The sequence below is a fragment of the Eleginops maclovinus genome, chromosome 8 (genome assembly GCF_036324505.1).
Source record: "Eleginops maclovinus isolate JMC-PN-2008 ecotype Puerto Natales chromosome 8, JC_Emac_rtc_rv5, whole genome shotgun sequence".
Classification (NCBI taxonomy): Eukaryota; Metazoa; Chordata; class Actinopteri; order Perciformes; family Eleginopidae; genus Eleginops; species Eleginops maclovinus.
In genome coordinates, this window is record NC_086356.1 from 683271 (window position 1) to 695861 (window position 12591).

General features: G+C 44.4%; 1 protein-coding gene across 1 annotated transcript in view; it reads right to left on the reverse strand.

Moving 5' to 3' along the window:
• Positions 1–9970: 9970 nt before the first annotated feature.
• The window catches only part of dusp11 (dual specificity phosphatase 11 (RNA/RNP complex 1-interacting)), a 7205-nt gene continuing 4584 nt past the window's right edge, over positions 9971–12591 (reverse strand). Inside the window, exons 7-10 of the mRNA XM_063888907.1 lie at positions 11939–12014; positions 11468–11593; positions 11177–11392; positions 9971–10914 (exon numbers count right to left, since the gene is read on the reverse strand). Coding sequence (XP_063744977.1) covers positions 10599–10914; positions 11177–11392; positions 11468–11593; positions 11939–12014 — 734 coding nt within the window. The 3' untranslated portion in view covers positions 9971–10598. The remainder of the gene's footprint in view (positions 10915–11176; positions 11393–11467; positions 11594–11938; positions 12015–12591) is intronic.

Sequence of the window (12591 nt, forward strand, 5' to 3'; positions counted from 1 at the left end):
TAAGGCAGTCTGATTTCAGGAGGTTTATCTCACTGTGCTGCTACCTGGGACCAGTACTGCGAATGTTAATCAGACTCGAAGTGCACTAGGTGTTCAAACGTGGATGTCAGATCTCAAGCTGATACCGCTCATGAACCTCAATAATTAGCATGTGTCCTCTTCAAGAACTAAGGGGTGTCAGGGGGAGCCACTGATGTAGAAATGATCATTTTGCAGGTGAATCATCCCTTTAACTCTGAATGAGAAGCTGCTATCACAGTGGAGAAACTTACAGTTATTCTGAGTTTTTGTGGTGTAAAATGATTCTGACCAATGAGGAACCAGCACCAATTTAAGCCAAGTATTTGATTGAAATTAAAATCAAATCAAATCAAAACGAGTCGGAGGGGATCAGACTCCTCTCTCAGCATGAAATCCCCTCTGATACAGAGAAGTTAAAACCCTCTCCGCAGAACCTCGTTAGATCTGAAGCTCTGTGTTTGAGAAGAGCTGCTAGACGAAGATGTAATGAACGTCGGCGGAGAAAATGACCTCAGTGTGCGCAACACGGAGAGGTCACCGGGGAGGAAGGGGCTTCAGATTGAAGTGATTTGCGTGTCTGAGCCCGGAGATCCAGGCCAATAATTCAATCACTGTGAAACAACCAGACTCCACACACACACACACACACACACACACACACACACACACACACACACACACACACACACACACACACACACACACACACACACACACACACACACAGGATAAGATATCAAACACACGCCGGTTAAACCACAGCAATTACACTCTCCACCTGAGGGAGGTGGGGGGTGTGGGGGTTAGATAAAGGGGGAGTGTGTGAGAGGAAGTGTAATGAGAACAGATTGCAGATCAGGATTCAGAGCCGCCCAATGAAACGTCTTCTGGGGGACTTCAGGTAATGTGTTTTAATAAGGTGTGTGTGTGTGTGTGTGTGTGTGTGTGTGTGTGTGTGTGTGTGTGTGTGTGTGTGTGTGTGTGTGTGTGTGTGTGTGTGTGTATGGGTGTGTGTGTGTGTGTGTGTGTGTGTGTGTGTGTGTGTGTGTGTGTGTGTGTGTGTGTGTGTGTGTGTGTGTGTGTGAGATTGACCCGCTCTTATCTCAGATTGATCAGTTAGACAATATGGCGGCCATTTGGATAATAACACAGCTTTTAACTTCTCCTCTCCCCTCTTCCTCCCGTCTTCTTCTTCCTTCCCTCTACCTCCCCTCTCCTCCCCTCTCTCTCTTACCTCTCTCAGTCTGACAGGTGGATCCTCACAATGATACCCATTACTAAAGGAGTGCTCACAATGACTTCAGATTGTTAGTAATGGCTGGTAATAAGCCCCGTGCTGCTGCAGAGATACGCAGCGTGCTTTGTGTGTGTGTGTGTGTGTGTGGGGGGGGGGGGGGGGGTGTATTGTACATGCACGCATTGTAACTTTGCACATGTACAGTGTGTATAAGTAGAGATAGAAGATGTGATTTTTAAAATTGTGATATTGTGAAAAACATTCACCTTTTTTATGCAGCGCATGTATCTTAAATATTCTTATTTATTTGTACACACACACACACACACACACACACACACACACACACACACACACACACACACACACACACACACACACACACACACACACACACACACACACACACACACACACACACACACACACACAGGCTTTGTCCTTGAAGTCAGGAATAGAAAGGAGCAGCAGCAGCCTGCAGGGAGGAGAGAGGAAAGACTTCTCGTCCTGCAGGAGACGTTCACCTGCAGGACGATGAGACAGAAATAGAAAGACGAGACCATTTCATCTCCAGATGACTCTGCAGCCGGCAGGCTGACCTTGAAGCGTCTCGAGGTGAAGTTCACTTCATACTCTCAGTGGGAACCGACCATCACCTACTTATGTTTTTGATTTAGTGATTTATCAGTGACATATTTCAGTGATTTATCGGTGACATATTTCAGTGATTTATCAGTGACATATTTCAGTGATTTATCGGTGACATATTTCAGTGATTTATCAGTGACATATTTCAGTGATTTATCGGTGATTTATCAGTGATTTATCAGTGATTTATCAGTGATTTATTTCAGTGATTTATCAGTGATTTATTTCAGTGATTTATCAGTGATTTATCAGTGATTTATCAGTGATTTATCAGTGATTTATTTCAGTGATTTATCAGTGATTTATCAGTGATTTATTTCAGTGATTTATCAGTGATTTATCAGTGATATATTTCAGTGATTTATCAGTGATTTATCAGTGATTTATCAGTGACATATTTCAGTGATTTATCAGTGATTTATCAGTGATTTATCAGTGATATATTTCAGTGATTTATCAGTGATTTATCAGTGATTTATTTCAGTGATATATTTCAGGGATATATCAGTGATTTATCAGTGATTTATCAGTGATATATTTCAGTGATTTATCAGTGACATATTTCAGTGATTTATCAGTGATATATTTCAGTGATTTATCAGTGATTTATCAGTGATTTATCAGTGATTTATCAGTGATTTATCAGTGATATATTTCAGTGATTTATCAGTGATTTATCAGTGATTTATCAGTGATTTATCAGTGATATATTTCAGTGATTTATCAGTGATTTATTTCAGTGATTTATCAGTGATTTGTTTGCTGTGACAGACACATTTGTGTGTTGGCAAAGCGCTGTCCCCGTCTCCCAGCATGCACTCTGCTCCCCGCTGAGGCTGTCAGTTCTGCTCTCTCTGCAGACTGTCGGAGGCACGGATGTCCGTGTCACTCTTCATACACACACCCTCTCACCCTCCTCTTCATCACCCAGTCCTGCAGGTAGAAACTCTCCGAGCAGCCGATCACAAACCGGATAAATATTCAGCTATAAATAAAGAGATGCTCGGGCAGCAGAGGGAGAAAAGGCCCGCTGACATGCTGATCAAAAATCAGACAAGATGCATGAGGAAAAAAATCTCAGAATGAACTTTTTTCTCAGAAACGGAGAATTAAGTCAAAATTCTGAGGAAAAAAATCGAAATTTCTGAAAAAAGTCGATCTAAGAAAAGTGTAAATCCTGAGGCAGAAGTCGGGGGGGGGGGGGGGGGGGGGGCTGAATTCTGAGAAAATTCAAAATATGGAGAAAAAAATCCAAATCTAAGAGAAAAGTAAAATCCTTCAAAACAAAATCAAAGTTATGACGAAAAAGTTGAAATTAGGCCAAAAAATAATCATTTCTGAGTACAAAGAAACAGAGGGCAGTACAAATCAGAACAGAATGTAAATCCTTCAAATGAAGTTAAAAGTGAAAAAGACAGAAAGGCAACAAAAAGAAAATTGAGTAAAAATCTGAGAAAAATTCAATTCCTTCAAACGAAGAACAGCGAGGGTTCTTCAAACATAACACCTGCTCTAGAACCTTTGATAGAAAACCTGAAAAGTATTAGGACCCTGAAGGCAGCAACTCCCTGATTCCTATGCAGAGGAAGAGGATTTGTTTTGTCCCCTTTTTCAAATCAAGGCAAATTAGCTCATAAATTAATCTAATTAAATCAAAACATGCAGCTTCCCTTTCAGCGTGTTCTCCGTCTGCTCCCAGAGCTAATCGATGCTGAGGGAGGTCGGGATGTAAAGGGGATGCAGTCTGAAGTCCTGCGCTCGGGTGCCATCGAAGTTAAGATCTCCGACTGGGCGCTCATCCAGAACCACAACACACACAGACACACACAGACACACACAGACACACACAGACACAGACACAGACACACACACACACACACACACACACACACACACATACACACACACACACACACACACACACACACACACACACACACACACACACACTGATGTTTACTTGTATGGCCACCGATATAAATGTCACAGTTTTCTCCTTCATCAACAGGAAATACAGATAGAGTTACAAAGTGGAGGACTCTTTAAAGTAGAGACTCTACATACTGACATACACCTGAACATCAGCAGGAGAGGACTCTTTAAAGTAGAGACTCTACATACTGACATACACCTGAACATCAGCAGGAGAGGACTCTTTAAAGTAGAGACTCTACATACTGATATACACCTGAACATCAGCAGGAGAGGACTCTTTAAAGTAGAGACACTACATACTGATATACACCTGAACATCAGCAGGAGAGGACTCTTTAAAGTAGAGACACTACATACTGATATACACCTGAACATCAGCAGGAGAGGACTCTTTAAAGTAGAGACGCTACATACTGATATACACCTGAACATCAGCAGGAGAGGACTCTTTAAAGTAGAGACACTACATACTGATATACACCTGAACATCAGCAGGAGAGGACTCTTTAAAGTAGAGACTCTACATACTGATATACACCTGAACATCAGCAGGAGAGGACTCTTTAAAGTAGAGACACTACATACTGATATACACCTGAACATCAGCAGGAGAGGACTCTTTAAAGTAGAGACTCTACATACTGATATACACCTGAACATCAGCAGGAGAGGACTCTTTAAAGTAGAGACTCTACATACTGATATACACCTGAACATCAGCAGGAGAGGACTCTTTAAAGTAGAGACACTACATACTGATATACACCTGAACATCAGCAGGAGAGGACTCTTTAAAGTAGAGACACTACATACTGATATACACCTGAACATCAGCAGGAGAGGACTCTTTAAAGTAGAGACACTACATACTGATATACACCTGAACATCAGCAGGAGAGGACTCTTTAAAGTAGAGACTCTACATACTGATATACACCTGAACATCAGCAGGAGAGGACTCTTTAAAGTAGAGACACTACATACTGATATACACCTGAACATCAGCAGGAGAGGACTCTTTAAAGTAGAGACACTACATACTGATATACACCTGAACATCAGCAGGAGAGGACTCTTTAAAGTAGAGACACTACATACTGATATACACCTGAACATCAGCAGGAGAGGACTCTTTAAAGTAGAGACACTACATACTGATATACACCTGAACATCAGCAGGAGAGGACTCTTTAAAGTAGAGACACTACATACTGATATACACCTGAACATCAGCAGGAGAGGACTCTTTAAAGTAGAGACACTACATACTGATATACACCTGAACATCAGCAGGAGAGGACTCTTTAAAGTAGAGACGCTACATACTGATATACACCTGAACATCAGCAGGAGAGGACTCTTTAAAGTAGAGACACTACATACTGATATACACCTGAACATCAGCAGGAGAGGACTCTTTAAAGTAGAGACTCTTGGAGTCTATAATTAGAAATGCTGCTCAGCATCGTCTTCCTCTCTAAATGTGAAGATGTTGCAGAAAAGGTAAAAGCAGTGAAAGAGTGACCGCAATGATGAGGCAGCAGTCTGTGGGGAGAAGAGAGGGAGGAAGAGGAAGTGAAGAGAGGGAGGAAGAGGTGTCAGGTATCTCCTCTGATCTGTGGCTCTGATAGACAGCATCTAATGTAAGCACTCAAACACACCCCTGTTTCAGAAACGTCTCACTATCTGACCCCAACACTCCAAATATCTGCTTTAAGGTAAACAGGATATTCCTGAGCTGTTCAATACGTACTTTAAAACTAAGTCACAGTGAATTACGATGCAGCTTAGCGATGTCTTTATCACCTGCAGAGTTCAAGTTGAATACGGTTTATGGTTACCACTACTTTACGGAGGTCGACAGGTGCTAACACAGTACAACAGAGTAACCTGACCCAGCTTCAGACAGGATGCAGATATAGAAACACAAATGGAGACCAGGGGACACTAAAGAGAGATGCACACAGCTGGAGACCAGGGGACACTAAAGAGAGACGCACACAGCTGGAGACCAGGGGACACTAAAGAGAGATGCACACAGCTGGAGACCAGGGGACACTAAAGAGAGACGCACACAGCTGGAGACCAGGGGACACTAAAGAGAGATGCACACAGCTGGAGACCAGGGGACACTAAAGAGAGACGCACACAGCTGGAGACCAGGGGACACTAAAGAGAGACGCACACAGCTGGAGACCAGGGGACACTAAAGAGAGACGCACACAGCTGGAGACCAGGGGACACTAAAGAGAGATGCACACAGCTGGAGACCAGGGGACACTAAAGAGAGACGCACACAGCTGGAGACCAGGGGACACTAAAGAGAGATGCACACAGCTGGAGACCAGGGGACACTAAAGAGAGACGCACACAGCTGGAGACCAGGGGACACTAAAGAGAGATGCACACAGCTGGAGACCAGGGGACACTAAAGAGAGACGCACACAGCTGGAGACCAGGGGACACTAAAGAGAGACGCACACAGCTGGAGACCAGGGGACACTAAAGAGAGATGCACACAGCTGGAGACCAGGGGACACTAAAGAGAGATGCACACAGCTGGAGACCAGGGGACACTAAATAGAGACGCACTCAGCTGGAGACCAGGGGACACTAAAGAGAGACGCACACAGCTGGAGACCAGGGGACACTAAAGAGAGACGCACACATCTGGAGACCAGGGGACACTAAAGAGAGACGCACACAACTGGAGACCAGGGGACACTAAAGAGAGACGCACACAGCTGGAGACCAGGGGACACTAAAGAGAGACGCACACAGCTGGAGACCAGGGGACACTAAAGAGAGACGCACACAGCTGGAGACCAGGTTTCTTCAGGATCATAGAGTTTGGAAGAACTCAATCTCTCCTCTGTGATTCTTCTTCATGTGATCTGTAATTTCTTACCCCCCCCCCCCCCCCCCCCCAAACCTCCCTCTTTCTCTTTTTCTTCTGGCCATGGGGGACACACCTCGTCTCCGATTCCCCGCTGTCACTTCAGCCTGTGTTGTTAGCGGCTACATTCGTTAGCATGCAGCCGGTGACCGGTTCATGGCTGTGAGTGACTGCGATGGGAATGAGATGTCAGTGTGTGTGTGAGGCCAGCAACACCTGCCAGCATCCATCACAACATGCAGCCCGACACCAGTGGACACACACACACACACACACACACACACACACACACACACACACACACACACACACACACACCAAACAACATCAATCCTTTATATATTGAGTGCTAGAATAAATGACTAAACAACAGATAGCTTTAATGGAAACTAGATGTGTCTGCAGCACACACACACACACACACACACACACACACACACACACACACACACACACACACACACACACACACACACACACACACACACTTCCCTCTCTGTACCTGAACAAACAGTCAGATGGATGGGCCCGATGCTCCATCTCAAAGAGTGCTAAGGAGGCCAAAAGAAGTGTAATTGCAGTCCAATTAAAAGTGACATAGTGACTAATGCCCCCCCCCCCCTCCATTTCCTGCCCCCACCCCCACCCTCTCCAGCACTTTTGAAAATCTGATGTTCAACAACCTCCTCTCTACCTACATCCTGCATTTACTCTGATCTCTGCGTGGATGTGTCTGCCTTGACCTCGTCTTGTACTTCACACAGATGAGGTCAAAGCTGCTGAATTAGCTCTGTAAGTGTGTGTGTGTGTGTGTGTACTGCCTCCTCTCCTGCTGATTTAGCGGTTTCCTCAGTAATTTGCAGAAACACTAGCTGTATGCTAGTGTTTCTGCCTAATGACTCCAAAGCAGACAGGTCACAGAGTGGGAGTGATTGGTTAAAATAAAAGGGAATACAAAACTGTGACGGGTTTAACGAGGCAGCACCGTTCATCTGATGGCCCATTATGCCGTGTATTATTCAAACAGACCAACAAAGATTTTCATTTTGTCATGCTGCAGAATAATAACACCGTCGCTACCGCTATAGAGGAACTACAGCACGGTCACGTGACTTCAGGTCACCACCTCTAAGCTAAAGGTGGCTAATGTTGGGCTATAGAGAAACTACAGCACGGTCACATGACTTCACGTCTCCACCGCTAAGCTAAAGGTGGCTAATGTTGGGCTATAAAGGAACTACAGCACGGTCACATGACTCCACGTCACCACCGCTAAGCTAAAGGAGGCTAATGTTGGGCTATAAAGGAACTACAGCACGGTCACATGACTTCACGTCACCACCGCTAAGCTAAAGGTGGCTAATGTTGGGCTATAAAGGAACTACAGCACGGTCACATGACTTCCCGTCTCCACCGCTAAGCTAAAGGTGGCTAATGTTGGGCTATAAAGGAACTACAGCACGGTCACATGACTCCACGTCACCACCGCTAAGCTAAAGGAGGCTAATGTTGGGCTATAAAGGAACTACAGCACGGTCACATGACTTCACGTCACCACCGCTAAGCTAAAGGTGGCTAATGTTGGGCTATAAAGGAACTACAGCACGGTCACATGACTCCACGTCACCACCGCTAAGCTAAAGGTGGCTAATGTTGGGCTATAAAGGAGCTACAGCACGGTCACATGACTTCCCGTCTCCACCGCTAAGCTAAAGGCGGCTAATGTTGGGCTATAAAGGAGCTACAGCACGGTCACATGACTTCCCGTCTCCACCGCTAAGCTAAAGGTGGCTAATGTTGGGCTATAAAGGAACTACAGCACGGTCACATGACTCCACGTCACCACCGCTAAGCTAAAGGTGGCTAATGTTCGCCGTGATGGCGTCTCGTCGTCTCCTTTAGACTCTTGTTGGTGTATTGTTTGTCGTCCTCTGATAAACTAGAATGTGAAATCTGAGCTGATGGTGGTGAATGTGAATCAGTTTTTCCAGCCAAGGAGTGCTGGCATTTAAAGAGGTCAGCGAGGTCAGACTGTATATAAACAAACACACACACACACACACACACACTTCCATACGCATACACAAAATATTTTTCCCTCCTCTCCTTTTTCTTGTTTCGTCTTTTCTCGACTCCTCTCTTTTTTAAGTGCTTGTGTGTGTGTGTGTGTGTGTGTGTGTGTGTGTGTGTGTGTGTGTGTGTATGTGAGTGTGTGTGTGTGTGTGTGTGTGCTTTCATATTCATTTTATGCCGAAAAGGACCGAGGAATCTGTAATTAGACTCAAACGGGACCATCTCATGCATTCTGTAATTCAGTATCACTCTTAATTATCTGTGACATTATCATCTGTGTGTGTGTGTGTGTGTGTGTGTGTGTGTGTGTGTGTAGCAGTCTAAAGGGTAGATAAACACACACATACAGACAAGAATTATTCATGAGCTGTCACAATGAACTCTTAGCAGCACAACCCAGAAATAATTGAAGTAATGACACACACACACACACACACACACACACACACACACACACACACACACACACACACACACACACACACACACACACACACACACACACACACACACACACACACACACACACACACACACACACACCTATTTATTAATTTTATATATTTCTGTATTCATTCATTTATATCAGGGTTAGATGTGTGTGTGTGTGTGTGTGTGTGTGTGTGTGTGTGTGTGTGTGTGTGTGTGTGTGTGTGTGTGTGTGTGTGTGTGTGTGTGTGTGCCCTGCATGTGAACCATATGAGATGAAGATGATGAAGTTTGGGTTCAGCTGCTTACATCATTTTTAAAGCTCCTCTGAAAATACAGAAATAATTTGGTAAAAAAGAAATAAATAAATACTAAAATATTACAATGAAAAATAATATTTTTGAAACAATAAGTAAACACTAAATTAATAAATAAAAAAACGTAAATGATTAAATACATTTTTTTGTAGGCAATACAAAGTATGAATAAATAAGCAGAAAGATAAAAAAAGGTAATAAATGAAACTCATTTGAACAGGTGTCTGTAAACCCAGAGCCACAGCGCCACCCCGTGGACCTCTGCAGAACTGCACCCTGGCACCAACCCTTAAAACGAATACATATCATTTATATATTAAAGCGTGGCACGTTTCCTCCCTCCCGTTTTTACACTCACCTGTCCCTTTTATTCACTGGTATTAACTCCCAACACATATAAATAAAAAGGCGTGGTTTCATATTTATTTATCTATACAAACGTACAACCTTTATTGGTATTAAAATGTAAAAAAATAACATCTGCTTTGTTCTCCCCAAACGGATGTTAGTGGTTTGCCGTACTTAGAATGCACCAATAAAAACAACATTATATTCATCACAGAAAATGCTAATCCATACTTAAACTATAAACTGCATATGAAACACTGTATGTGTAATGTACTCACCACAAGCATCATTCAGACTCACTCAACACACACTACAGATGTTACATGCACAAAGTAAAACATGGGGGGGCGACCTGTACACAGGCACCTCTCTCCCCAGCTCCTCTCCCCAGCTCCTCTCCCCACCTACTCTCCACAGCTCCTCTCCGCAGCTCCTCTCCCCAGCTCCTCTCCCCAGTTCCTCTCCCCAGCAAGGAGTAAGCATGGACCTCCTCCCTGCAGCTGGAGGAAGAAACACTGAAGTCCTCTCCGGGGGAGGTGGAGACCTTCTTTCTGGAGGTGGGGGGGTAGATGTTGATATTTTTCCTTGACTCTTTCTGGGACTCAAATGAGGACACTTCACAAACTGCATGCAAACCAGTCCGAGCGTTTCATAACCCCCCCCCCCCCCCATCAGAAGACCCTCAGAGGGGTCCTCACTGGTACGGATCAAACCAGTTCCCTTTGTGTGCTTGGGAGGGGTGACGAAACCACTCCCCCTCCGGTCCGTTAGACTCCTTAGTCTCGTTAGTCCAGTTCGCAGAGTAACGAGGGAGGTGGGGGGGAGCTCTGCGTCGGTCCTCCTGCACACGGGAGGCGTGGGGGGGAGCTCTGCGTCGGTCCTCCTGCACACGGGAGGCGGGGGGGGGATTCCTGGGCCTCCTGTCTGAACGTGGGGGAGAAAACCTTGCTCTTCCTCCTAGAGGTGGGGGAGGATGTCTCACCCTCGTATCCGGCCGTGGGGGAGAAAACCTGGAAATACAAAAAAAAAATACAATTAAAAGAAAAACAAAGATAACGTAAAAGAATCAAAGCCAGGAAACAGAAAGCTTTAAATAATAAAAAGACCATATTTAAAACATAAAAGGAATGAAGTCAGAATATTAAGAATAAAGTAAAGAGACAAAAGACTTTCCATGGTCTTATGGAGGAAGGGTTACTCTCTGTAATTGTTGTACATCACAATGATGAGACCTGCAGAACCAAACCACTGGGAGCATGCAAGTACAATTACCTCCTATCCTGGCGCGGGGGAGAATATCTAGACCTTCTTTCTGCAGGAGGGGGAGAAAACCTGGGTCTCCTCCACTGGGTGTCCGGTTGGGGGGCAGTCCATCGATACGGGTTGAAAGGGGCTCCGTGGGGAGGAGGACGAGGCAGTGATGGAGGGTTAGGAAGAAGGCCGTTGTGTGGGTGTGAGCGCTGGCTCGTTCCTCTTGGAGGTAAGGGTCTGCAGGACAGGAAGGAGGAGGGGGGGGTTAGATATCAGACCTGTCATTAGCAGAGTGGTTTCGTTCCTCCCTACCTGTGCTGATGGGAGTCTCGGCTCTGCGCCCATCTCTCGTCTCTCGTCTCAGAGTGGCTGTTACTCGGCCGGTGTGAAGCGAGGCCTCTGATTGGCTCCTGCTCAGACTCCTCCATCCCATCATTTCTGTTAACAACACAGATCAGAAAAAAAGGATAAATAAAAACAAAACGAAGACAAAATAAATAGAATTTAAAAAGTTAAATAAACAAATAGAAATCAAGAAGATCAAACAAGACGGCAAAAACAATAAGAAGAGAATACAGAGAAATTAAATGAATGCTTCGTTGTCTTTGTGCTGGAACTGGAAAAGAAGGGATCTGGTTACTACTTCATTTCGTGTGATAACAGAGCATGACTTTAAGAAGGAAATACGTTATACATCACAATCCACATCTTAAAAAGGACATCCTTGTTGTTGTTGCAAAGTGCAAAGCCGGCATTAAATAAGAACCGGAAGAACTGGATCACCTCCTCTTGGGTCCTCTTTGCAGATCCTGCAGGTAGTTCTGTCTCTCCACAGCGTGACCCCGAGAGGAGTTGAACACTGAGAACACAAGAGGAATTAAGATGTGAGTTTAAATTAAAATAAATACAATTAAATGAATTTACAGTGGGGCAGAAAAGTATTCAGTCAGCCACCAACTGTGCAAGTTCTCCCATTTCAAAAGATGAGAGAGGCCTGTAATTTTCATCATAGGTACACTTCAACTATGAGAGACAGAATGGGGGAAACAATCCAGGAAATCACATTGTAGGATTTTTAATGAATTCATTGTAAATTCCTCGGTAAAATAAGTATTGGGTCACCTACAAACAAGCAAGATGTCTGGCTCTCACAGACCTGTAACTTCTTCTTTAAGAGGCTCCTCTGTCCTCCACTCGTTACCTGTATTAATGGCACCTTTTTGAACTAGTTATCAGTATAAAAGACACCTGTCCACAACCTCAAACAGTCATACTCCAAACTCCACTATGGCCAAGACCAAAGAGCTGTCAAAGGAGACCAGAGACTAAATTGTAGACCTGCACCAGGCTGGGAAAACTGAATGTGCAATAGGTAAGCAGCTTGGTGTGAAGAAATCAACTGTGGGAGCAATTATTAGAAAATGGAAGACATACAA